The sequence below is a fragment of the Mustela erminea genome, chromosome 14, assembly GCF_009829155.1.
Source record: "Mustela erminea isolate mMusErm1 chromosome 14, mMusErm1.Pri, whole genome shotgun sequence".
NCBI lineage: Eukaryota > Metazoa > Chordata > Mammalia > Carnivora > Mustelidae > Mustela > Mustela erminea.
The window spans coordinates 41,123,596-41,149,984 of record NC_045627.1 but is presented as its reverse complement, the minus strand read 5'-3'; the positions used below and the strand labels follow the sequence as shown (position 1 = coordinate 41,149,984).

Genomic DNA, 26,389 nt, shown 5'->3' with positions numbered 1-26,389 from the left:
CACACACACTCTCACTCTCTCTCTCTCTCTCTCTCTCTCTTTCTCAATTTCCTGGCAATGCACTCTTGCTTAAATACACAACCATCAAGCACAGAGAGGGAGGACAATCATTCCTCCCCCTCCTCCATTCCTCCCATCTTGCTCCTCTGAGAACTCAGACCCAAACCAGTTCTGCTCCTTCCCAGCTGCCAGTTCCCAAGAACACTCACCACCCATAGTCCTCCTAAAACAAACAGCACATAAATCAGCAACAAAACTAACTCAACTTCAAACCAGGCCATTCCAACATTAATAGTGCCTTTGTTGTCAATAAACCTCGATTTGACTTCTCCTGTTTTTATGTGTATTTTATTTATAAATTACTAATGCTTTTCCTGAAGCAGAATGGTCAAAGTAATAGTCTACATTGAGCCATTCCATCAGTTGGAAAATTTAAAAAAAAAAAAAAAAGATATAGTTCACATTGGGTAAAGGAGAGAGAACTATTAGCTGTGAATACACAGGCATTTCATAATTCTGCTTGATCTCCAGTACCTACACTTCCTCCCCTCCCCACCCTGCAACACACCCGCTTGGAGGGAGTGAGGACCACGTGCACTTCATGCTGCAGTTAGACAGACAGACAGACAGAAAGTAGGAGGCACAGTTCTGAGAAGCCATTCTCTCAAGCTGTGGCTAATCTTCAGAGGCAAGAGTACTGATGTATTTGTCCACACTGGTAGATGTGTAGAGGTGGTGGTAGTGGTTTTATACTACGTGAGAAACTACTATAAACCAGGTACATGAAAGAATACTTCAGCCCCTCAAGAAGGCTAACAGCTTTCAAAATCAATAGCTCTTTCTTTCCCCAACTTCAGAGGAGATGGAAGAGTGAGCTGTTCACAGAGGAAAGCACAAGAGGAAGAAGCCAGTATTTAACATGAAGTTCCACTTCTATCTTTTTTTTTTTTTTTTGACTTATTCTTTTATTTATTTATTTATTTATTTATTTTATTTCCAGCATAACAGTATTCATTATTTTTGCACCACACCCCGTGCTCCATGCAATCCGTGCCCTCTATAATACCCACCACCTGGTACCCCAACCTCCCACCCCCCGTCCCTTCAAAACCCTCAGATTGTTTTTCAGAGTCCATAGTCTCTCATGGTTCACCTCCCCTTCCAATTTCCCCCAACTCCCTTCTCCACTCTAAGTCCCCATGTCCTCCATGCTATTTGTTATGCTCCACAAATAATATGGTTCCACTTCTATCTTTACCGAGAAACCAGAAAGTCCCAATTTTCTCCTGCAGCAAGCTCTGGGTCTAATAGGTTTGGAAGACGAAGTCCCTCCTATGAAGGGAACAGAGAAAAAGGATGGCAATCCAGGTTTTCTCAAGCCATCCAGAGACTTTCTGATTTATTTTCTCCTGCAGGAAGCTCTGGGTCTAATAGGTTTGGAAGACGAAGTCCCTCCTATGAAGGGAACAGAGAAAAAGGATGGCAATCCAGGTTTTCTCAAGCCATCCGGAGACTTTCTGATTTCCGGGTCAAGCAGTTGAAAATATGGTTTGCTTATACAAAACTTGGGAGATGGTGAGAACCATTACATGGACAGGTAACGTCTGTCATGTTGGGATGGGGACAAAAGCCCCTGAAATGCCAAGGCCTTCCCCAAGCTGACCCCATTTGCGAGCAAACACATAGGGTCTCACCTTCCATCACAAGTTCACAGTAGATACGAGCAGGAAGGCACCGGAGACACTGCCTCATATAACCGCTCACTCAAGAGTGGCTCATAGTCCCACAGTGTGTTAAGAGGTCAAGCTACAACCAGAATCCTGGTTTCCTCACTCTTCCTTATTTTATATTCAACCCAAAACTGCTGGGTCTCCTCCCAAAGTAGAAGAGGTGTGAGTAGGAATGTAGTGGGAGCAGGGAAGGAAAGGGGGCTCTGCCACAGTACCAATTGCCCTTTCTTTCTCCTCCGCGGACCAGCTAAGAAATAAGGAGATACAAACGGGAACCAGTACCCTGTCTAGGCATGTATGTGGCTATTTCAGAGAAGGATCTACTCTCTTCCTTCAGACACCTTTGGCCGTACCTTCTAAAGTTTGCTCAGCTCTTCCCACCAACCTCCCTCCTCTCTCTACGGCCAACATCCCCTCCTCTTCCTGCCGTGCCATCAGACCTGCCTCCTCCCCTTCCCCACAGGAACTGTCACATACCATCAATCTATTCAGCTGACTAATGGAGGAAACTCACGCTTAGGAGGACGAGTGATGGGCACAAAGGGTTGCAGCTTAAAGCTGGTAGATTTACCCCATCCAAATCTCAGGTTTCCTTCAGAATGCAACTCAAATTCCACCACCTCCGCCAGAAGCCTTTCTTGTATCTTCAGGTGTTTAGACATCTTGGATAAGCCCACCTTCTCCCAGGGCTCTGAAGTAATCATAACAGCCAACAGCACAAAAAACTACATGAGCTACAGGACCCCATCGCAGGGATCCACTAGCATCTCTCCTTTCCTTCACCTCTGACGTTCTCTTCCCCTGAGCCCAGACGATCTTTCTCTAGGACACAGAGTCACCCAGTTCCTCTATCATCACGCAGTCTTTCACATCTTTCTTCTTCGAGTTGGGCCTCAAATTTTGAAATTCAAAAGCCAGGATCAGAGTCTCCCCTTCTGCTTTCTGCTGTGTCATCACCTGAAGAAAGTAAACATCAAATACTGAAGCTGACAGGAAGGGCAAGACGTGCCAAGAAATGTGGACTGAAGAAAACAAACAAGTTCAGTGACAGTCTCAAACTCGGTGTCCCGCCCTACCAACATTTACAGAGCACCTCTTCTGTGCTAGGTATGCTGACATGCATGTCACTTCTATTGGTGCATTTGAACTCAGAACAATTCTGTCTCCATGTTACAGGTGAATAAATGGACTCAGATGGCTGACAGCCTCCTCAGAGCCACACAGTGCACGGGCCCTCTGCCTCAGACAGGTGTACGGGCCTCGGGACTGGAGCTGTGAGCTCTTCCACAGGCAGGGTAATAAGGCAGAGTGGTTAAAGGTGAGGAACCAAGTTTGAACCCCACCACCTACTAGTAACCTAACTAGGTGACTTGTCTCTCAGCTTGTTTCCTCCTCAGCCAACTAGGGATAACTGTTCCTTCCTATTAAATTACTCCCCTCCCGCCAGGAGTTGTCAGAGAATGATACAGGTATTTACCTGCTGAAGTAGTAAGAACTATGTCTGGCTCAGAATGGACCTTTACTCAGTGTGAGCCACCACCACTATCATCACCATCTCCCCAGGCCAGGGCTGGGCACATAGGGCAGGACACACTAGAAGTATTCGATTGATGGAGGACTTCCACTCAGGTACAAACATGTGCATCTGAGAGGGCTGCATCATGGGGGAGCTCAGCATCTAGTGCCTCTTCCCCTCAACTGTGACCAGCCAGCCTCACTCTGGGACTCTACATTATGACTACCCAGCCTCCAACTTCGGTTACCTCCCTCTACTCCTCCCCTCAGACCCATGCATGCTCTAAGAACTGCACAGTGACCCACTTCTGCATCTCCAATTAGACCACAAGCCCCCTAAAGATGTGGATGGCATCAAGGCGGTAAATACCATTTTCCAGTTACCCAGAACTGGAGATGAAGCTTGTGGGTGGGCATCGCACTGCCGAACTTTCTGAGCTGGCTAGCCCAAGGAGAGCAGCAGTCCTTGGAGTTCATCTGACTCATGTCCTGTTATTCATTGGTATCAATGTTGTTGGTCTTCCCAACTTTTTGAGCTCATGTACTTGTTTTTACCTCGCAGTATGTACACTGAATCGAACTACAAAGTATTTTAGATTAAGGTGGTCTAGGACACAAATATTAGCTGGCAGGCAAAGTAACACCAAGCTAAGGTGACAGTTTAATATTTCATTTTCATCTGTGGAAAACAAATGCATTCTTTCTGGCCTGGTGAGCCACAGGAGACAACAAATTTTAGGTTCTAAACAGGAGGAAGAGAAGGGACAAGCACTATACATGCCCAAGAGAATATGAGAAAAGGACAACCACTCCAGAAGGTTTTAGGAAATTTCACAGTACAAAGCTCAAACCCTTTTCCATTCTCATGCATTAAAATTCACAGGTTTCTACCATGAAAGAGAGCTTAGAGGCTAGCAAGTCCAGCTACCTTTATTTTACAGGCAGAGAAATGGAGACGAGAGAAAGGGAATGACTTGCCTAGTGTCTCCTGACCAAGAGAAAAATGAGTGCTCAGTGACAGAAACTAATTAAGTATAAAGGACGGTCAACCTCCAGTAAGGACACATGGACACCAGTCCCCATTCTGCCGCTGATGCAGACAGGCTTCCTCTCTGGGGCCCAGGCTCATCTGTAAAACAAGACTTGGAACAAATGCACAGTGCATCACGGTGTCGACAGCTATCAGAGACACCTTGCTGGCAGGAACATTCCGTGACCCTCAGATCCACAGTCTTACAGTCTAGCGTTCTTTCTAGATGCCACCTTAGAAGCAGGACTCCAGAGAACATGCACACACCCACAACTCTACAAAAACACATCTATGTTAGCAGGAAGCAGAAGAGAATTTAAGTCCCATTAGAGAGCTTTGAGGTTAAGATTCACTTCCTTTTTCTCCCCTCCTCTCCTGGTGAACTCACTTAAATGTGTTTAAGACACACACACACACACACACATGCACGCACGCACGCATGCACACACGCAAGCATGCGCATGCCATTTGGGTTTCTGTTCCCAGGCCACACTGCTCCAAGGGAGGGAGAAATGTAAGCCAGCCACGGTGGCCCAGGAGGGCCAACAAAGAGGGGCTAAGCACTCCCACTGTCACCACCCTAAAACACCTGGTCGGGTCTGATTAATGAGATGAAGACCAGATGCTAAAAATGTCTGCTAAATTAAAAGAAAAAAGAAACAAAGAGAAAAGGAAAGGAAACCAGAAGCCTGCCTTTAATTCAGTGCACTTTGTTATCTGTAATGTCTTTCAACCACAGATAACAGAATCAACCACATGGAATCGAAGATGCATGCCAGGTGAAAAAACATCATAAAGACATAATAAAAAGTTCCACCAGTGCCCATAAATTGCTGGGGGACTGTTGCAAGGGCAGAACCATAAATTCTTGATGTTTCCCAAATTAGAGGGTACCAACACATATGCAGATATATTTGTGCGAGTAATTGAGGGCTAAGAAATCTTACATTAAACACAGCTACCTCCTTCAAACGCTGTTAGGGGAGCCTCCAACAGGCACACGCATACAGCACACACTGTAGGAATTCAATTTGGAAACCATCATCTAAAGCACAGAGGAGAACAGGAAAGTCATATTGCTATAATGCTTAGATTATCAATCATCTTGACAGTTTATTGGCTTTATCACCACACATACCATTAAAATGATGTCTGGCCTAGACTGTCAGGAGCAAACATTAAACAGACCAGGATTAAAAAGCAGATCCCAAACAGCACTCCAGTCAAGTTTCCCTTCCACTCTGAAATTAGTTAGAGCTGACTAAGAAACTGGCGCTCGACTTTGAAGAAATATACAGCCCAAAAGGCTGCGAGTCAACTCAGACCTGAGGAGCTGATAGGTAGTGTCATGTTATGGCAAATCTGACTCTCCTGAGGTTGATTTATCACGCACTCTATGCAACAGAATGATTGCTAATGGTGGGACGGGGGAGGGGAGGAAAAAAAACACCACCACCATCATTTGCCTCTTCTTGCAACCAAGGGCTTGCATCAAAAGGGCCAAGCCAGCTCCCCGAAGTGGGGCAGGAATGCTAATAAATTCACACCATTGAGCAAACATATTAACATTACCCCCACACAGGTTATTAAAGTAATTTTACAGATTCAGAAGAACCGAATAGGCAGCAGAAGAGACATTCATAATTCAAGAGCTCTAGACAGCGAAAGAGTTACGAACCCTATACGTTTTTAAAATGCTTCTGCATGTGTCACTTTGGCAAGGAAATCTCAACACAATTAAAACTATACTAGCACATCAATAGGGCTCAATTGAGAGCTGTGTACCTGCCTTTTACTAGGCCAGGGCTTTATAGATGCCTCAGGAAGAAAGGGGAAATGGGAAATTCACTGCTAATTAAAGGGAACCTTCTGTGCCTAAGGAAAAATGGTGGCATTGCTAAAATATATATAAAAGAAACATGTTTTCGAATCTCTGCCAAGGGTTTGGCTTTTTCACAGCCCCCAGAACTGTTCCATGTTTGTTTGGAAGTTACAGAGCCATTCTGTTTGTGATTAATAGTTTGCTTTCCAGTACAAATAAGTCATTAAAAAGGGTGGGGTGGGTGCAGAGAGAACTGACAGGGTAGGAACTGGCCCCGAAACAATGCAAGTAAGAAATTCTGACCACATTTTCCAACTTTTTCCCTCCCTTATTTACCCAAGTGGGGTCTGTGCCCTCCCCACTGGGTGACTTCAACATGACCTTGTGGGTGAAAACACTCCCTGGGACACATTCAAGGCCTTTCTCTTGTGCCTTGCTCCCAGGTAGACTCAAGGGTAACTGGGGAATTCCGTTAACTCATCATTCATTCAAGGCCCTGGAAAAGAATGGGACCCAAGTGACCACAGGGCAGGAAGAAGCAGCTTCAGCAGTGCTCCTGCTCTCACTGGGCTGACTTCCCATGGGCTATGCTGCCATTTTGGGACACTTTCCACCAGCCTCCTGTTTCCAAGCAGTGCTGACCTTGTTTTGTCGGTTATAGGCTGAGGGAGAACTGTGAAAATATAGCATTTACCCAGGGGGAGCAATTCCCTGCATGTCAGATGTCACCAGGAAAAAACAAAAACAAAAACAAAAATTCATGTCAGAACCCAAGACTTGTACACAGCTCAGCAAATCCTGAACTTTTTGAGCATCTGGGTTTGGGAAGCAAGGCAAAACCCACTCATATCCTTGAGCATGTGCACACCCAAGACATCCCACCTCTTGGTACAAAAGCCAGGAGAGAGATAACCAGAGGAAGGACAGCCAGCATCCAAGCTTCTCACACGAGAAACTTCCATCACCATCACCCCTGGCTCAGATTTCTGAAGCACTTCCACTATCAGTAAGGTAGAAACCTCCCCCACCCAACCAGATAATGGACAAAATCTCCACTTTCACACTCCAAGACATCAAGGCACCACAAGATCCATGCGGAGGGGAGAAGTGTAGCAAACAATCAGTGAAATGATTCCTAAAGGTCACTGGGCACCAGCCACAGGACCAACATGGTGCTGAGTCTTGTTAGGAACACCTGGGACTCTGAGCCTTGTTAGGAACACCTGGACTCTGAGGAGCATGGTTCATGTATCCACGGAACCTACAACCACCCAGCTTGGGGACATGATTGGCTCATCACCAAGGAGATGGGGATTTTTTGCTCTTTCCACAAGCCCCCGAGCTCCTGAAGGTCAGTGACTATGTCTCACTGATTTGGTATAAACCCTAACAAGAATGAAAGAAACCAGATATGAGTAAGAAAAAATGATTATTTTTAATCAGACATAATACATGCAAAGGCAGAACTGTTAGTTGGTTTGGAAATCCCAGCTTTGCTGTGAATTCAGGCCCTTCTTCCAGCAAGCGGCTGAGAGAAACCAGACAGTGGGGCAGCAGGAAGCTACATCGACTTGTTCTCCTTCCTCTAAGTCCTTCTGGAATGCTTTCCTCTTCCTCACCCCACCTTCACAGTGCTGATGTCCATGCTGTACTGAGTGCCCGTGTGGGGGGCCCCTCAACCTGTCTATCATCAGAACAGTAAGGCAGGAGAACATCGGTGGTCGAGGGAGTACTACTAGGCAATGAGCAAATGAAGATTTATTAAGCTAAATCTTCTCCTCTTCTACTTCTACTTGATTGCTGTCTACCCTAGAAATGGCTCTAAAAGGTTCCCAAGGTCACCCAAAGACCCAGCTCAATGGGGTTTTTGTTATTAGGAAAAAAAAAAAAAAAAAAAGACTGAAAGTTTCTGTGTTTGTTATGCTAGGTACAACCCCAAGAGTGGCAGAAGGACAGAAGTTAGTCCCTCCCATAGTAGACTCTTCATCAACACTTACGGACTGAAAGGAGACATTGAATAGTGACCTGGAAAGCAAAATAATTCAGCATGGGAGTTAAACAGAAAAGAGAGGCTATCGGTTTAAGAACAGCTGTCATTACACAATGCAGTGACAGGAACCATGATGTTAGAATTCACCCAAAACAGCAGCTGGGGCTGGGACATCAGGGACAGCTTCATGCAGCTGGTAAGAATCAGCAGGTCCTTGAAGCACATGTCCGGGACAAGAGAGGGAGGCATTCCAGGTAGGAAGAATATGGGAGTCAGTGTGGGGGGTGCCCCAAGGGGTCACAGAGAAGAGTGGAGGGAGCTAACGTGGAATGGGGAAGAGACTGTAAAGATCCCAAGCAGAGCATGAAATGAACATCTAAAACTGAACTCCTGATCTTCTCCTACCAACTGGTCTTCTTCCAGTGCCTTCTATTTCAGTGACTTCACCATTATGGTAGGAAAGGCTGGTTGTCCCTTGATTATCTAGAACTACACATGGCCTTGTGGCTAAGTTGTGGCCCATGGGATGTGAGCAACTTCTGGGAGTTGACTCTGCAGGGAGGAGACACACTTGGATTGTAATAGAAGAGAGCATTCCATTTCCACCTTGTTTTGCCACTTGGGAGTCTTGTTAAAACACCCAAACCTGTATCAAAACTATAACCACCGTTATTCAACTGGTTTCCAGGCGAGGCACTCACGTATCAGGCTGGACTGTGTCCTCTCCCCCTCATGATCCCCGTAACAGTTCACTCACCACGTCCTTCTGATGTCAATTATTACCTAATTTGCCCTCCTTATTCTACCTCCCCACAACAGCCAAGTACATGATCTACCCACACATACTTTCACTCTCTCTGAGCCAGTATCATAGAATCATTCTTTCCCCAGACACCAATCTGATCATGCCCCCTCGTGAAAACTCCCAATGGTTTCCCATTGTTCTTAGGGTAACGGTAAAAATCTTCTGCACCTACTAGGAGGCTTAGCACAATCTGATCCTGATATGCCTCTTCTATAACACACTCCACCTCCCAACCTTCTTTTGGTGCCCCTAATAACTACTATGCTTTCATACCACACAGGGCATGTGTACACGATATTCCCGCTGTCTAGAATGCCTTTTCCTCCCCCTTCCTTATTTAATTTATTCATCCTCATCCTTCAGATCCTAACCTAAGCAACATTTGGTTGGGCAAGACTTACCTGACCTCCTTCCAGGTCAACTCCCCCCTATTACACCATGCACCAATACAGACACTTATGCACTAATATGTGCAGTCAGACCCATGAGGCTTTCTTAGAGTATTTCCCTTTATAATTAGACAAGTATCTGGTATGCCTTATTTTCTATTCATGTAACAAAATACAGAGTGAATACTACATTTATCTGACTAGGGTCAGTCCACTGTTCCCTACCCAAGACCATGTGCTCAGTGAGGGTAGAGACCACCGTATTACTGCTCACCAGTCAATCTCCGGCATCTAGCATGTTGCACAGCACAGATGCACTTACACGGATTATAATGTGAATGAGCTAATACAAAAATTAACCAATGGATGGCTCTAGTACCTTCCATGGTTTTTACTTCATTAATACCTCTCATCAATCTGGGACCTGGCTAATCATATACCCTTGTGCTCCCAGATTGTTGATCTTTCCAAGCAAAGCCAAGGCTCTCAGAACCCAAGGGAAATATCCTCATCCTGCTGCCCTCCCTCCTTCAGCTTCTTCCCTGATAAAGACCATCTACTGTGAGAGGATGGCTCCTTGGGTACTCAATTCCCAATGCAACTATTGTGCTATCAAAAAAAAAAAAAGTGGATAACTGAATATCGCTGGTACTTAATGACCCATTAGACAGCCACCTTGATATAAACCAGAAGAGGCTGATGCTCCAACACTGGTGCTAAACCCAGGTAACAGGAGGGTAGCACAAACCAAGAGTCACGGTTTAGAACACTGGTATTTCATTAACCAAAAGGGAAAGAGGCCAGATCCCTGCCCAGTTATAAAGCAGCACAACTGAATATCACAAGGACTATGGCAAGTTTCCCAGATGTCTGGGTCCACAGACCTAATGCCATCGACAACCCAAAAATAACAGAATTTTTTTCCCTTGAAATATCCACCGCCATCGCCGCCACCCTGACCTCGAGTCCAACACTCTCCTGCAGGAGAAGCTGCGACTTTCAAACTGCACATGGACTTGTTCTGGAAGAAGCCCAGGAAACCACCCAAAATGCAGCTGGCTTCACCTTCAGATGCTAACTTGTTTTTGAAGAAGCCAGACACATCCGGGTGCGTATGAAAAAGAAAACGGGCTCTGAACTTACAGTGGGTATCTTCGCCTCCAAAACCCACATTCCTGAGACAAAGGGGTTCCTTCCTGGCTTTTGTACGTCTACACGGTGACCATAAGAAAGCCTTTAGGGGCTCATGTACCATCTTGCCTTGCAACAGACAGACATTTCAGTGTTAGGGCCTCTCAGGTTACACTGGGGAAAGGCAGCAAGTGATGCAGGTGAGCGCCCCCACGGATGGCAGGGTGGTGTGGGTACAGAAGCATCACAGGAAAGGGATGCTTGCCTCTGCTTAGGGACCGCAGGAGCAGAGAGAGAGAACAAGCACAAGTCGGAACAAGAAGGGAGAAAATATACCTGGTAGAGCTTGGAGGGGCCTCCAAACCCCTTGGAAGAAGCCCCAAAAGCAAACTTAGGTCCATGCTTGCACCCGCCTAAGGACTAGGGCCAACTGGGCCCTCAGGCCATGGAGGCCAGAAATCTATTATCCCCTGTTCTTTCCATAGAAACACTGTGGCTTGGCGAGGGCTCTGACCCCCCACATCCTGCAGATGAACAGACATGCAGAGCAACTGCCCCATGAACTGAAGTCAGAGTTGAAGGCTAAGGGAAAGATCTAACAAGCAAGAAGGCATAGAATTTGTTCTCTGGACCAAGAGGGTCAAGGAAAATCTCCTTCCAAACCATGCCCACCAACAGGAAATGGGGAAATGGACCCCCATCCATGCCCAGTGCTTCAGGGAAGAGGACGCCACACCACTGTTCTGGTGTCGTCTTCTCAGCACACAGCTGGACTTCATTTCCTACTCTCCCTTCAAGAAGGTTGGGCCATGGAACTCATTCTTATCAGTGGAATGTGAAAGGAAGGGAGGTCTCACAACCCTGGAGCTGGGAGCTGTTAAGAGTTTGGTGTGTCCCCTCCATGTTCTCTCTCCTCATCCACTACAAAAAGTGAGAGGACTCCAGGAACAAAGCGAAGGGAAGACAATGAGGACAAAGAATCTTTGGGTCCCGGAAGGATATCAGGAAACAGCTCTCCCCTCCCACCTTACTCCCTCTCCTATATATACCCTCTACCTTAGACCTGAGAGCAGTAAAAAGACTTCTCTCGTGTTGAGCCATTAAGGTTTGGGGGGATAGCTTTAACAGCCATTTGTCTTCTCTGGCTAATAGACTAATTCAAACTTCATTGACGTCTGGTTTGAGACCTACATTGGTTATGTTTATTTGCATAGCTGACCCACCCTCCTGGTTATGCTGGGCTCTGTTTAATCTTAATATCTGGTTTGTATTCTCTCAGTTGGATCATTGAGTCTGGGATAAAAATTTCACCATGGAAAATCTTCAATATGGAAAAGCCACCAGCATATATTGACAAGTTGACCCCACTTCTGTGTCTATACACAGGCGCACTCCCTCTCAATTTCAAGTTCCTTCTGGTGTCTCTTACAAGGACAGGACACACACATGGAGCCCACCACTTTTCCATATGTCTTAAGTCAGTTAGAGCTTTACAAATAAGAAAAAAAGAAAAAGATTTGAACACACATACACATATCTGGCAAATAAGGGAGCAAAAGACGTATTTTGCAAGGGGCTAAGCATGAATTCCAATCAATGGAAAACATGTTAGCCACTCTCTTGTTTGAGACTGCAAATTAAAAATGCTTGTTTCAAAGTAAAACATTGTATACAGTTTATTCAGGGTGCTTATCTATCATAGGATTAGAAAAGAGTGAATTAGACACTGACTTGTGCTGGAGTAATAACGTAGAAAAGGAAAAGGCACTTTAAAAAGAAAAAAAAAAGTCCAAAACTCCTGGAGAACCCCAGAAGGCATACTTGGCTTAGTTGAAGTCTATACATGAGTTTCTGGAGAGGTCATGAATAAGAGGCACCCGCGGGGGCAGAATCCATTTCTTGAAGCGGACAACACACTAGGAGATCTGACCACCTGCCTGGAAGACCAGTAGCAGGTAGCGTACTCTCGTTCTGGCATTGGGGAAACCAATCCCAAATAACAGACAGACTCCCATTGCTAAATATTTACTGAGTATCTAGTAATACCACTTGAGAATCTGTGGGAGAAACTGAATGTGATGACTTCCAAGCTAAAAGGACTCAGAGATCATCTGTCATTTCTCAGCAGTGAATCCTTGCTTCAACTCTCAACCGCAGTTTCTTCATCGGAAGCTAAGAGACGCGGAGCGCTCAGCAAACATGAAGTGAGCGCACGATTTATTTCAGCTGTCACCAGAACAGTAACCGTCCTGAAGGGCCCAGCTGCATCTGAGTGCAGTGTTGGATGGAGGCATGGACGTCCCCAGGGCACCTCCGTGACTCCCACAAAGAGGGAGGGTCCATTGAGGGAGCCTCCAGCCTCCCAACCCATTCAGCAGAGGCTCCGTTTAGGGCCATTCTACACAGTGGAGTTCTACACAGTGGAGTTCTACACAATGTATCATTTAAAGAAAGTGTCCCTTTGCTTAGCAGCAAAAGAAGTTTAAGATACACTACTTTAATCCCCTTCAGCCCACCCCAACCCCCCCCCCCCACTTCTTTTTAACCACTGGGAAAACTGGAGATTGGAAAACAGAAGTTAGTATACGTGTTCTGACACCCAGTTATCTTTTTGATGACCAGGCTGGAGGCTGGGGGTGAATCGGGTTTCTCCTCCCAGCCAAGCTTGTGGCTCTAGTGTCCCGAGCTTAGCTCTGACTGAAGGTCATCTCCGGAAACTCTGCCACTGCAGAGAAGACAGAGTTCATACCCACTGCCTCTTCCTCTTGGGGTGCAAACATCCCCTCACCGCACATCAATTCGGAGCACCTCCCCTCCCTATTTGCGGTGTTAGACAGTGCTATCTCCGTGCCAAGGGTGCTGCTCAGGCAAGCTCCAGACCTGAGTCATGGTACCAGGGTAATGATAGCCATGTTCATAATTTAATTACAATAGCAATAAATCAGCATTGGTTGAGCATCTACTTTTTTGCCAGGCAGTATGCTAAGCCCTTTACACCCCATATTTCATGTCAACTTCAGGACAATTCTGAAGCAAGCTGCTGTTATTAACTCCATTTTACAGAGAAGGAAATTAAGACCCACAGAGCAATAACTGGGCACGCTCACCCAGCTGGCAAGTTTGAAGCCTGAGTCTGCCCAGGCAGTCTGGCTTCCTTTCCCATCCTCTTCACCCAGTCCATGCACTCTTTCCCCTTCTCACACCCACATGGGCACTGAGAAAAAAACACCATGGCCAGTCGAGGATAGCCGCATTTGAGGACAAGGTAAAAATGCTGGCAAGTTGGAAGGCATGTGGGGTAGGAACTACACCTCTCAAGCAAACTAGATGCGGAGCAAAATGGTCAGTGCTTCTGATCCATCCAGAAGACCCACCAGGGAGAGGAGACCTAAGGAAAGGTCTTGATTTCCTCGTCTGGGTCACCTCTATCACCTCCCTTCCTTCTAGCCTCCAGGGTTCCCATGTCCCACACAGTCCTGCTACACACAGCAACAGTAGGTGTTCAACTCTTTCCCTCCACCTGACTGCTTTAGGAGGCAAACCCACAGCACTTCTTGGGGTTCAACTTCCCCAAACCAACCCAATCCCCTCTCGCACTTCTGGAAGAATTCATAGGTCACACCCCTGCTAATAATTTGCCGACTTACCCCATCGTCCCTCCCGTTTTAATTTCCCCCATTACTCCTGGATCAGTTTCCTCACCCTGTGCTAATCCCTCGCCCTCTCCAATGTTTATACCCTTCAGATGTTTGCAGGCTATTATCATGGACCCACTTAGTCAAGCAGCACACATTAAGTTCTTTTCATCTTTCCTCATAAATCAATCCCTTAATCCCTCCAAGCCCTTTAATCGTGCTAGCTGCTCCTCTCTGAACTCCGTCCAGTTTCTCCAAGTCTCTGATAATGTTGTGACATGAGGCTGGATGCAAGGCTCCAGCTGCTGACTCTCCAAGCTCCCTGAGTGTCCAGGAGCCCCGTGCATGCACACCGCTCCATCTGGGAGGATGGAGACCTTAGCTCACCACGCCTAGCACCCTTCCTGCATCCCTCTCATTGTGAAGGGACTGTAGCTATCCAGAGAGATGCAGAGAGCTCTCAAGCATTTTGGCGCCATGCAGAATTTAAAGGCGGGGCGGGGGGGAACCTGCAGGAAGTTTTATAGCCCTGTAAGATTTTCACTAGCTATTCCCACACACTCCCTAAAAATAGATAATGCCTTTGAAATCAAGGAGGATTTCAGGACCCAGGAAAAGGCCCTTTAGGAGCCCCAGGCCATAAGCAAATTACAACCAAAAGGAGATGCCACCACGCACCCACCAGAATGGGTGTAATCAAACAGACTGACACCACCAAATGCTGGCAAGGCTGTGGAACAACCAGGACCCATATACACTACTGGTGGAAGTGAAAATGGAGCAACCACTTTGGGGAAAGGTCTGGCAATTTCTTTTGAAATGAAACTTACACGTATCTTGGGTCCCTAAAGTTCTACTCCCATGTACTCAAGAAAAATGAAAATATAAGTACACACAAAGGACACAAAGAATTGTATGCAAATATCCATAGCAGCTTAGTAGCTAAAACCAGAGGAGAGCTGTGCCTACATTCTGCATAGAATGGACACACTACAGTCTACGCATACATTGGAAGACCACTCAACAATGAGAAACAAACCAGTGATGTAAACAATAAGGATGGCTCTCATACATGCTGTGCTAATTAGAGATTCACACAAAACATACTATAGGATTCCAGTTATATGAAGTCCTAAAATGGCCACAACAAGCTATGACAAAAACATATGAGTGGTTACCTCTGGGGCAGAAGAACCAGGAAAAACTGGGAAGGGTCATCAGGATACTTTCTGGGAGGCAAGTCAAGTTTTCCATTTTGGTAGGAGTTTGAATCACAGAGATGCAGGCATTATTCAAAACTCACAGAAATGGTACATTTAGGGTTCGTCAATTTCTCAAAAGAAAAAAATAAGCTAATACTGAACTCTAGTAAATGTCAATTTACATTGAAATGCACCAAAAAAATATGATGGATTGATGGATGGATAGAGGTAGGATAAAGCAAGCATAGTGAAACAGTAATGGAAGAACCTGGACCCCACTTTGAGGTCAGGTATACGCAAGTTCACTATACAATTCTTTTCACTCCATACAATTGAAACTTCTCTTCATAAAAATCAGAGGAGGAAAAAAAAATACCTTGACTCTTTCCCTTCTTGTAGACCTTGTAGACTTCTTGTAGAAGTCTTGTAGATTTCTTGTAGACCTTGAAGCCATGAATGCCTCACTGATGTGCAACAGAATTTTTATCTTTCAGGCACTATCTCAACCACTGGCTTCTCATTCTAGGTATGGCCTCCTCACCACACCCCACCCATATATACATCCTCCATTCCCTTCTCCTCCCCATCATTTTAGTATCTACATGTATCAATAAAAAAATATATCAGTGGGGTGCCTGGGTGGCTCAGTGGGTTAAGCCTCTGTCTTTGGCTCAGGTCATGATCTCAGGGTCCTGGGATCGAGCCCCACATCTGGCTCTCTGATCAGCAGGGAGCCTGCTTCCCCCACTTCTCTCTCTCTGCCTGCCTCTCTGCCTACTTGTGATATCCATCAAGTAAATAAATAAAATCTTTAAAAAGATTTTTTTTTTAAAAATGTATCTATAGTTCATCCAGGGATCCCTAATACAGGTTTCCTGAGGGGCGGTGTGAGGAGGAGGTCAGGAAGGGTGAGGGCAACAGATCACTTGCAATTTTATGAAAAATTCTACACACATGTGTACATGCATTTCCCTGAAAAGAGAATCCATAGCTCTCATCATATTCTCATTGAAGTCTGTGGCTCAGGAAGGCTCAAAGCACAACTGGAAAACTTCAACTGTACTTCTGAAAGTGTGCTAAGGGCAGGTAATGTTTCCAATTTAGAAATCACCTGCATTTTGGAACACCTGTGTTTTTCATTATCAAAGTGCCCTTTCCTTGTATACTCCTCTCATGTAAAGAGGAAAGGATGCCGCATGGAGGTAGTCCTGTGAGAGCCTATGCCCCGGAACATCGCCAGCCACATAGAGTAAAATTAGGGTTAGTCAATGTAACATTCAATGGTTGCATATATTGTTCAATTAAAAAAAAAAACTTTGATCATAAAAGTATTAAGCATTTGGCAGATGAATTGCATAAGAAAGAAATTACCTTTTACTGAGGACCTACTATGTGCCAGACACTTTACATATGTTCTCTCATTAAATTTCATTCCCCATTGACTTGTATGCATTTCATTAGGCCTGTTTCATGTAAAGGAAAAGAAAAAAAAAAAGGAAAAAAAAAGCAAAAACTAGGTCTAAAATTTTCCCTGCAAAGTCACACAGCAAAAGAATTTGAACCCAGAGCTCCAGGGCTCCAAAGTCCAGTCCTTCAAAGGTTCTCCAAGCAAGAACTTCAGCTACTATATTCATAGCTCCTAGAACTTGGTATATTCCTCTGTATTTCAAATACTCTGTCCCACAGGCTTTAAAAACTCTGAAAAATTATCCAGAAACGCAAGCATTCCAGAATGCAAAACCTACCACCCAGACTATGATTTGTCTTCAGAAGTGGCCTAACTCCTTCATCACATTACACGTCCCCATTCCTGGTCTGGAAGACTCCAAACTGCTGAAGGACAAAGCACTGATGGGCTGGGGTATAAGGGACCCAGCAGTGTCGTCTCCGTCATCAGCCCACCTCACAGCACCTTCGTGCTCAGTGGAGAAAGGCTATCTTCCAGGGGCTTGAGGACCACCATCAGCCTCACCATCTGGGTTTGCAATAGCTGAGGCTAAACAGAGCCAGCTTACCCCGAGGAATCACCTTCATCTTCTGTCTGAGAATTCTTTCAAGCAGTCTCTTCATGGGAAGGAGAATGTAGGACACTGGTCTTGACTTCCATATTCTGGGGATTTCTATGCGGTAGGGGGCACTTCATTCCACAAGCCACAGGACTCTAGACCTCAAGAGGGTTGCCCTCTGGCCCAGATGCCTGCAGGTCTGGGGAAGAATGGCAACTGTGATGCTCGGAAGGGTTAAAACAAAAAGGGGGGGGCAGCTCGGAGGCATCCAAGAACCACTCTGGCAACTCTCTGGTCCCCTCTTCTCCTTGATGTTTCAGCTGAATAAAAATGTTAGGATAAATAAAGACTCAGCACTCAAGAAAAGTCCTTCTCCATCCCTGAAGTCCTAATATTGACAGTTTCAGGATAAAACAATCAAAAGATACATTGGAAGGGAAAAGAAGTCAAAAAAGGCCAGTCTGGAGTGTGTATGGAACTGGGGAGAGGCACTCTAACTCCAGCAGAGAGGATGGTTAAGTGAGTGCAGTTTGGGGCAGGGGGTGCAGGTAGAGACAGATGAATGAATCGCTACCTTGTATGGCAGAGTTGACAGGGGGCCTAGCCCAATATCCATTCTCTCTTCTCCCCCAGGAACAGAATCTCAAATTTTAGCGGGGCACATTGCCACCCAGCCAAAAGACTATAATTCTCAGCCTCCCTTGACACTAGGTATGACTTTACAGCTAGATGGCTGCATGGAACTTCTAAAGTAAATTCCAAAGAGGAAGGAGGCAATGTCCCCCTTTGTCTGTCCTCTTGCTGCTGGGTTGGTGTGTGGATGTGTATCTGATGTCTGGACTATGTCCATCTTAAACCATGAAGTCCAGCCCAAGAAAACAAACACTTAAGACAGCAGAAAGATGGAAGGAGCCTGAACCACTGTAAATACCCTGAAGCCACCATATCAGCCCTAGGTTATCAGCCTCTACAATGAGAGAGAGAAAAATAAGTTGAACCTTATGGAACATGCAGGTAATTGGGATTATCTATCACATGCAACTGAACCTACTAACTCATATTGGTGGCTACATAAATCTCTAAAAAGTTGTTTTAGTACCACACCCTAATCACAGCTCTGATCTCTACCCAGCCCCTCCTCCCCTGGATTAGGAAGGGGCCACAGTAGTGAGAAGTAGCCTCCGTACCTCTTCACTTGGGAAAGGCTACAAGCAAAAGACCACCCTTCTCAAGCTACTAAATCAAATCCATCAGTTCAAGCAAGACCACCCATTCAGGGCATTGATACCTTACGGGAGAGGGTGAGGCACGTATGAGTTCATCATTAGGTCTCGGAAACCCCAGCTCACAGCAAGTGAACTCTAAAATGCTTACTTCCCCTTAAGAAAAATTTAAAGGGAAAGATATAGTCTATAGCCATGTGAATTTCAAATAGGTCTACCAGGGAGTCTCAAGACCAGAAGCTACATAAGGAGACAGTGGGGAGTAAGAATAGGAAATAGTGACTGATCTTTCCAGGTGCTCTTCTCCCCTTGGTTTTGACCAATACTAAAATTTCTGAGATGCAACCTGCACCCATGGGGATGTTTTATGACATATGTAACTCCAAGGCAAGCAGGAAGTTACCTGATGGCTGGGAAGAGGAGGCTACAGTTCTAGGAGGTGCTAGAGTTCAGGCAGATGACTCCCCCAGGAGAACGGACTGAGTATTTTCCATTACATCTCCGGCAGTGGAAGCTTCCTCGGTAGCCTCTTCAAAGGAGTGGCTTCACAGCATGCCCACCTCAGCTGCATTTCCAGTCCGGGGTCCTAAGAGGACACCCCTCTAACACACAAGGGATTCTCAAGGGCTCCCTTGGCTTCCCACTTACTTGCCATCTAACCATTTTGATTTCATAGGTTCAACAGACACATCCACACCCCAACCTTGGGACTCCACAGTCCTCGCTTCACTCCCCAAACCTCTTGGCAGAGATTTACCCCAAAAGGTCCAGAATTTAAAGTTTTCCACTCACTTCCCAACTCGGGAGGATACATTCTCTAATTTGGATGAAATGGGAAGGGAAAGTCATCTTTTAGGATCTCGGAGGTTGGATTTTGGTGAGAAAGTTTTAAATTGCTGTCCATTATTAATGTTAAACTCACAGCAGTCAGCCCTGAGATCCGCAATTATAACAATTCATAAAAACAGCCCCTTTGTTAGTTGCACTTGAAGAGCTTTTGAAATATAATTGCAACATGGTGCAAAGTAAAATAAAAATTCAGATTTTCTTTTACCGAGGCCATGAACAATACTGTCCTTTTTACAGCAGCGGAAAGCCTCAAGACATCCGTTATATTCCTTCAATGAGCTTTGTTCAATAAATGCTAAGCCTTGAAGCTTTTAAATGTATTAAAGTGATTATGATATCATCACTCCAAAGGCACTTCAATAGAACATTAAGACAGAAACAATTTTCTTCCACACAAACGGCGTAACAGTAACAAAAAGTTGATTAAATGCACATTGTATCAAAAATATTTTCAGTATTTATAGACATATGTAGATAACATTAACTGTAACCCACACCATGGGCAGGGCGGAGAAGAGTAAATAATAAAACCACTGGCGGGGGAAGGGAGCAAATTTTAATAATAAATCTTCAAAACTTGGGAAAGAAACTGTAGCTTGACTGTGACTTTGCTTTTGGATTTACAGGCAAAGTCACACTACATAAAGGAGAATAAGTCTCAGAATTCATACGAAAGGGGAACAAGTCCCTGTTTGCTATTCTAATAAGCCCAAATACGTTCCGCACTCACAGAGGCCATACTTCCATAAACGCCCCCATGTGACTGGCAGGAAAGGCAAGTCTATTTACTTGCTACGTCACCTAACACACTGCCAGCAGGTGAGGACTCTGCAAGGGGCAGATGCCTAACGTGTCCAACCAGGAGGGTGGAGAGGGTAGGAAGGAGGCCAAGAGGTGGGTTCAGAGCAAAACGGCAAGATGTAAGATTCCCTTTGTTGCCGGCCCATTACAGAATGCTCTTAGCACAGATAAGGGGATTATGAATTCACATGTGAATTTATCCCCTATTAAACTTTCAGCAAAAGGGTCAGTTGGCTGGAATAGCAAGGCCAAGACACCATGGTCACATGCCAAGGTAGCAACTACAGGCTCTCCTGACACATGAAAGTTAAAAAAAAAAAAAAAAAAAAAAAAAAGAGCGAGCGAGCGAGAGAGAGAGAGAGAGAGAAAGACCTTTTAGCCCTTTGAGTGCATACAGATTAGCGTTTCCATCTGTGGGTTCAGTTCTGTGTCCTGCTTTTTTGTTCAACTTTATCTTGAAAGCATGTTCCCAAGCCATTTAAAACCTGATGTATTCTTTCTAATGGGTGTACCATAGGGTGTTTGGTGGTTATTTTTTCTAGTAGCTACTTATGTCGTAAGGATATCTATCCTATGCTTGTCATATTTTGTTCAGTTTTTTACCATCAGAGTTGTTTTTGCCTCGTAAGATTGTTTATGGGATGGGGTGTTTTTAAAAGAAGCTGAAGGACTCTAACATCTTAAAATCAAGGAGAAAAGTATTCTAAGGAACCAAGGGTGGGAGCTGGGAGGTAGGGGTGGGGAGGGAGTCTGCCAGGAAGAAGAAAAACTCTGAAACCAGTTAAACCAAATCCCTACACATAACCCAGTACCCTTCAATTTGTTTTGCCCCCTAGGCCAAAGGAAGAGCATGTTTCTCACTGGAAAACACTCTATAAAGAATGCGAACTCCACAAGAAAAGCCACAGACAAGGCCTTTTATTACCCAACTTGGGGCCCTTGTGATTTTCTTTATGGGGATAGTATCCTTGTCCATCACTTCAAGCATTGCTCCCTAGTCCTGGCAGATTCTTAAACCAGTCCAGAGAAAGGAAAACATAACAAAGGGCCAAGAAAAATGGAAAATAAAGACCATACAGTGGGTGACAAGTTCCCCCACTCAAGCAACTAACCAGTGCCGTGGGCCAGAATTGATTTTCTATACGACATCAGAAAGGATTACCTCTCCCCTACATTCCTGCCCAGGGGGATGGAATAGAAATCATAATTAATTCAGGCAAATTCAATTCTGTGAGTCCAAGTGACAAATACTTTCCTTACAATATGAAGCACAGTCTCAAAACATCTTAGAACAGTCGGTGGGAGCACGAGCAACACATTCAGCGCAATAAGGCATGAAGCTGCACAGTAAAACATGTGCTACCCAATAATAATTTTTCCAAGTCAGGAAAGAATATTCTTTAAAAAATAAATAAATAAATTCAAACTTCAAAGAATATGCATTCCCATTAATAACGTTGACTCTCCTTCCCTCCTGGTGATATGGGGGGGCGGGGAGGGGAGTGGAGGTCAATTTCATTCCTTGACTATCTTGGTCCATGAGGTCAACAAAAATATTCTGTGTGTTAGAGGGAAATGTATTATTGTGCTCCTGATGCAAGGAATGAGATGGGAGAGGTTGCTTCCATAGCCAATGTGACCTAAACCCCCAAGAATCTAAAAATACTATTGCAGTCAATTACAAATCAGCCACATCATCAGAAGACACTTAGCGACACCCATATTTCCAAACAGATAGTCACATCACAATTACTTTTTCCACTTGAGTTTTGTTTTCTTTTGTTTTTGTAGCTTCAGAGTTTATGCCATCCAATGGCAGGGTTATAGAGAGAGGAGAACACTGAATCAAGAGACAGGCGTCCCTGGGGTGCCTGGGTGGCTCAGTCCTTAAGCCTCTGCCTTCAGCTCAGGTCATGATCCCAGGGTCCTGGGATCAAGTCCCACACTGGGCTCCCTGCTCTGTGGGAAGCCTGCTCCTCCCTCTCCCACTCCCCCTGCTTGTGTTCCATCTCTCACTGTCTTTCTCTGTCAAATAAATAAATAAAATCTTAAGAAAAAAAAAAAAAGAGGCAGGCATCTCAACATCTACTACCAACTCTGGCACCAAATGATCAGAGGACTTGGGCCAATTAACACTTCCCTGGAGGCCCTGAGGCTCCTTTTCTCTAAATCAAAATGGTTCACTTACAGGTATCCATATGTTCTTTCAATCATAACATTCTACAACTTTGGGATTATTTTCCTCTTCCTAAAGAAATTATGCTTAGAATTACATCTACATGAGTTTCTATTCCTTGACCCTAAGAGCTGGGCAGGAGAAGGCATTGAGTAAAAAAGAGGACATTCTGGAATTCACAGAGGGTCATCCCCAAAGTAGAAAATCAGAAATTGACTAGATGTGTGTATCATACAGATGCATACACAAGCATGCATCTTCTTGGCCAAAACACTTCTCAATCATTACATACTTGTTAACATTTATTAAGTGCCCATTAGACAATGCTTCTGTTTAGCTAACTGCATGCGATCAGAAAATGTGGTCAGAGCATGGTTGATGACACGCATCAGATGACTGATGCATACTCTCCCTCTTCGGGCAAACCAATATAGCCTCTCTGAGCCAGTTTCCTCAGCTAGAAAATGGGAAAGAAAATGTTGCTCATGGGATTCTTATGAGACTCAAGACAACCCACATAATGCAGACAGTAATTCCTATCATCACTATTATTTACCACTACTACTTCTATTAATATCCCATTAGGTTGCCATAAAAGTTTAAGAACATATATTAAGAAATTAGCCCAAAAAAATAAATAAACAAATTAAAAAAAAAAAAAAAAAAAACTTAGCGGCCCCAGTCAGTGAGCTACCGCCAAGGACTCAGCAGCCTCCTACTTGAGCCCCCCTCGCTTTCCAACACTCCATCCTCCCCCCACTCCAGCCCCCCCACCTTCTCCCACCACCGACTTCCGCAGGCCATTTCCACGGAGGAAAAGAAATATATCATATGTCTGCTAGCCAGAAACTCCAATCTTTCGACCCCTTTGCTGATGCAAGTAAGGGTGACCATCTGCTTCCTACTGGCACTGAGGATTACACCCATATAACAATTCAAGAGAGAAACAGCAGGAAGACCCTTACCACTGTCCAAGGGATCACTGATGATTACGATAAAAAGAAACTATTGAAGATGTTTAAGAAGAAATTTGCCTGCCATGGTGCTGTAATTGAGCTTCTAGAATATGGAGAAGTAATTCAGCTACAGGGTGACCAGCACAAGAACACATGCCAGTTCCTGGTAGAGACTGGACTGGCTCAAGATGACCAGCTGAACGGAGTTTCATGGGCTTTAAGTGCTTTAGGCTTCACTGAAGCTTAAGTGAGGATTTCCTTGCAATGAGTACAATTTCCCTTCTGTCCCTTTTCACAAGTTTAAAAAATCTCACAGCTTGTATAATGTAACCATTTGGGGTCCGCTTTTAATTTGGACTAGTGTAATTCCTTCATGCAATAAATGGAAAAGAGCCATGCTGTCTAGTCTTGAAGTCCCTCATTTAAACAGAGGTCAAGCAGCAGGCGCCTGGCAGTGTCTGGCCTGAAACCAAGCAGGAACGTGAGGTTTCGGTCCAGCCCAGGGCCCCAAGATCACAGAAAGCTATGTCTGGCCAGAAGATCCTCAGCTCTCCCTCTTCAGAGTTCCCTGCCCTAAGAGAATGCCACCACCTGAACAGCCCATGGCAAAGCTGAGAGGACAAGACGGGGTCAGACAGCGACCGCAGCTGTGCTGCTACAGGGAGTCAGTGGTAGTCAAAGATCAATCCCTGGTGTCTCCAACCTGTCCAGGTGGGCAGAACTTAGAGCGGCTACCTTCCCTCTAGTGAGCCGTGACAGGACATCTCCCTTGCCACCAAGGTCTTTTTGACCTAATGTGTCCTAGCTAATCAATGTCCAAACACCAGAATGCGAGGCCAACCTTCTGAGTTAAACTTTTGACAAGAGAACAAACTTCAGACTGATGTGTCAGTCATGTAGCTAGCTGCAGAGCTTGTGACTTACTAGCGACAGCTGCCCAATGCCATTTGAAGTAACTCACTGGTTTCTGGCTTATTTTTTTCCTTTAGTTTTAATGTTATGTAATGTATTTAAACGCTTATTTAAATAAAACTTGTTTTCAGGGGAAAAAAAAGAATTTAACACCAGTACCTGGTACACAGTAAAATCTAAGAAAGGTTGCCCGTACTCTAATCTATTAGGCTCATCTACATAGTATTATGTTATCAGATAAGCTTATAGCATTTCTCTTTAGTCCAATACCCTTGTTTTCCCCTCAAAGACAATTTCCAATGGAATAGTTCTAGCACTGAGGCCCCTGCAGACACAAAACACAAATCCCCATCAAACTAATGCTTCTTGGTGGTAATAGGCTTGGTGAGAAGAACCAAGCAGTACAGACTGACTTACGTTCCTCCTCTGAAAAGTGAGAAGGCCACAACCAATGAGCTCAGTTACCCATCTAACTCTGGCTTTGCACAACCCTACCAGTCAATCATTCCCAAGGGTGGGCGGCACCCACAGCCCAGCATCCTCTCCCCTGCAAGTCTGAGTGATGACACCAGTAACCAACCTGAAATTCAAAGGAACAGCTTCCATATACACCTGCAAGAACTTGTGGGAGATCATTACCAAAACTGGAGCTGAATCCATTTTCTGGGCTTGGCCAAATTTTGTTCATATTAAACAATGGATGGAGGTTTCTGGGCATCAACTCACAGATGTAAGGGTCTCTCTGCTATGTCTTTAGTTTCCACTTAGAACAATATTCAGTAACAATCATTTGATTTCAGTCCTCTACTAATGAAATTCCTTGTTTGTTTTTCCTAAAAGTTCAAAGGGACTGGCATAGAAAGTTCTACCACGATGGGTGACTGCTGCGAATTAAGATGTCCTAACCATTTACCCCATGTTTGAGGCAGATCAATAAGCAGGTTCTTCCACATTAAACAAGTAAGCATGACTTGTCCCTTTGGCTCTAACTCGTGTAATTTATCTTTCTGGGAAAGGTGCACAAGACCTCAGAGAGTCATGTAAGGATTCATGTGAGAACTGAGAAAATATAGGACCGTAGTCATAGTCTGCTAATTTCTGCTGGTTTCTAAGAGGGTAAAGAAAAATGTACATCATGAGTTAAGGGGGTTCCGGGTCTTTCAATGGAATAAATTACCATGCCCCCAGGTAACAAGGCAGATGGCAGTTCATCATCTCCAGTGGGTGCCCCACTTTCCAGTAGACCCCCCAGCCCACAGTTCTGCTGCTTCCTGAAGGGCATTGCTGCTGACTCTGGACCTTTAAATAGAAGCATATACTAGAACCATGGAGACAATGGCAAGACACTGGCCATCTCACGCCTGCCACTTGCTTACTCAGTGCCTGACAAGTGAGTCTCAAAAAAAAAAAAAAAAATCAACGGGCAAGAGAGGAGAAATGAAGATGACACCAATGCTAACTTTTTATCCCCATTATTTAGTTACTTTATTAGAGTTTTCCTAACTCCTCCGCACAAAGGGAAGGATAAGCTATAGAAAACTAAGTGGCTTTGTCATCAAAAGCCTTCTCCACACAGGCACACAAACACCTGTCAGTGCACAAGACGCCTCTTTATCAAGTCTTCATACCTACCAGGAGCCAAGTACACTCCGAGATTTCAGACTATTTTCTTCCAATGTTTTGAAGTCCCTTTCAGTTCACATGAAGGCTAACGATTTCAAAAAGGTGGGGAAAGGAAAGAGTTCCTAAAAAAACAAACAAAAAAAAAAAAAACCCACAAGAAAGAAAAAGGAAAAGATATTGTGCCATGATTATGAAGTCCTAAAAGCCTTTTAGCTGACAGCATAGGCTTTGTTGAATAGCCTCGAAGAACCTCCACCGAAAGACACAAGACAGCAATAAAATAAAGGCAGAGCATCCACAGGTTAGCAATCCCCGCCTCCCAAATTCAGATCACTGATTTTAGAGCAAAAGTCTGATTTCTGCCCCAACGGCCCTTTGGAACACCAAAGGTCCAGTGCAGCATTAGACAGACAAGTGCAACCAACTGATCCATCATTTTCTGCCAACAGAGATATTAGTTGGAACCAAGCTCTCAGCACAAACCTGCAGTTCAAACCAGAACTTCAAAAATAGCCCAAGTGCCTCCAAGCCTCCAAGTGCCCCACGCCCCAAGTCCGTCCATCCACTCACGATGCTCTGTCCTCAGTTTCTACA

At 44.8% G+C, this 26,389-nt stretch overlaps 2 protein-coding genes across 3 annotated transcripts in view; one reads left to right on the top strand and one right to left on the bottom strand.

The window, feature by feature from the left end:
• Positions 1 to 26,389, bottom strand: part of LRMDA (leucine rich melanocyte differentiation associated) — a 1,046,803-nt gene that overhangs the window by 964,297 nt on the left and 56,117 nt on the right. The gene's annotated exons all lie outside the window — the stretch shown is intronic.
• Positions 23,136 to 23,656, top strand: LOC116573769 (eukaryotic translation initiation factor 1-like). The gene has a single exon (XM_032314128.1). The coding sequence runs from the start codon at positions 23,136 to 23,138 to the stop codon at positions 23,505 to 23,507; it is 372 nt and encodes a 123-aa protein (XP_032170019.1). The 3' UTR covers positions 23,508 to 23,656.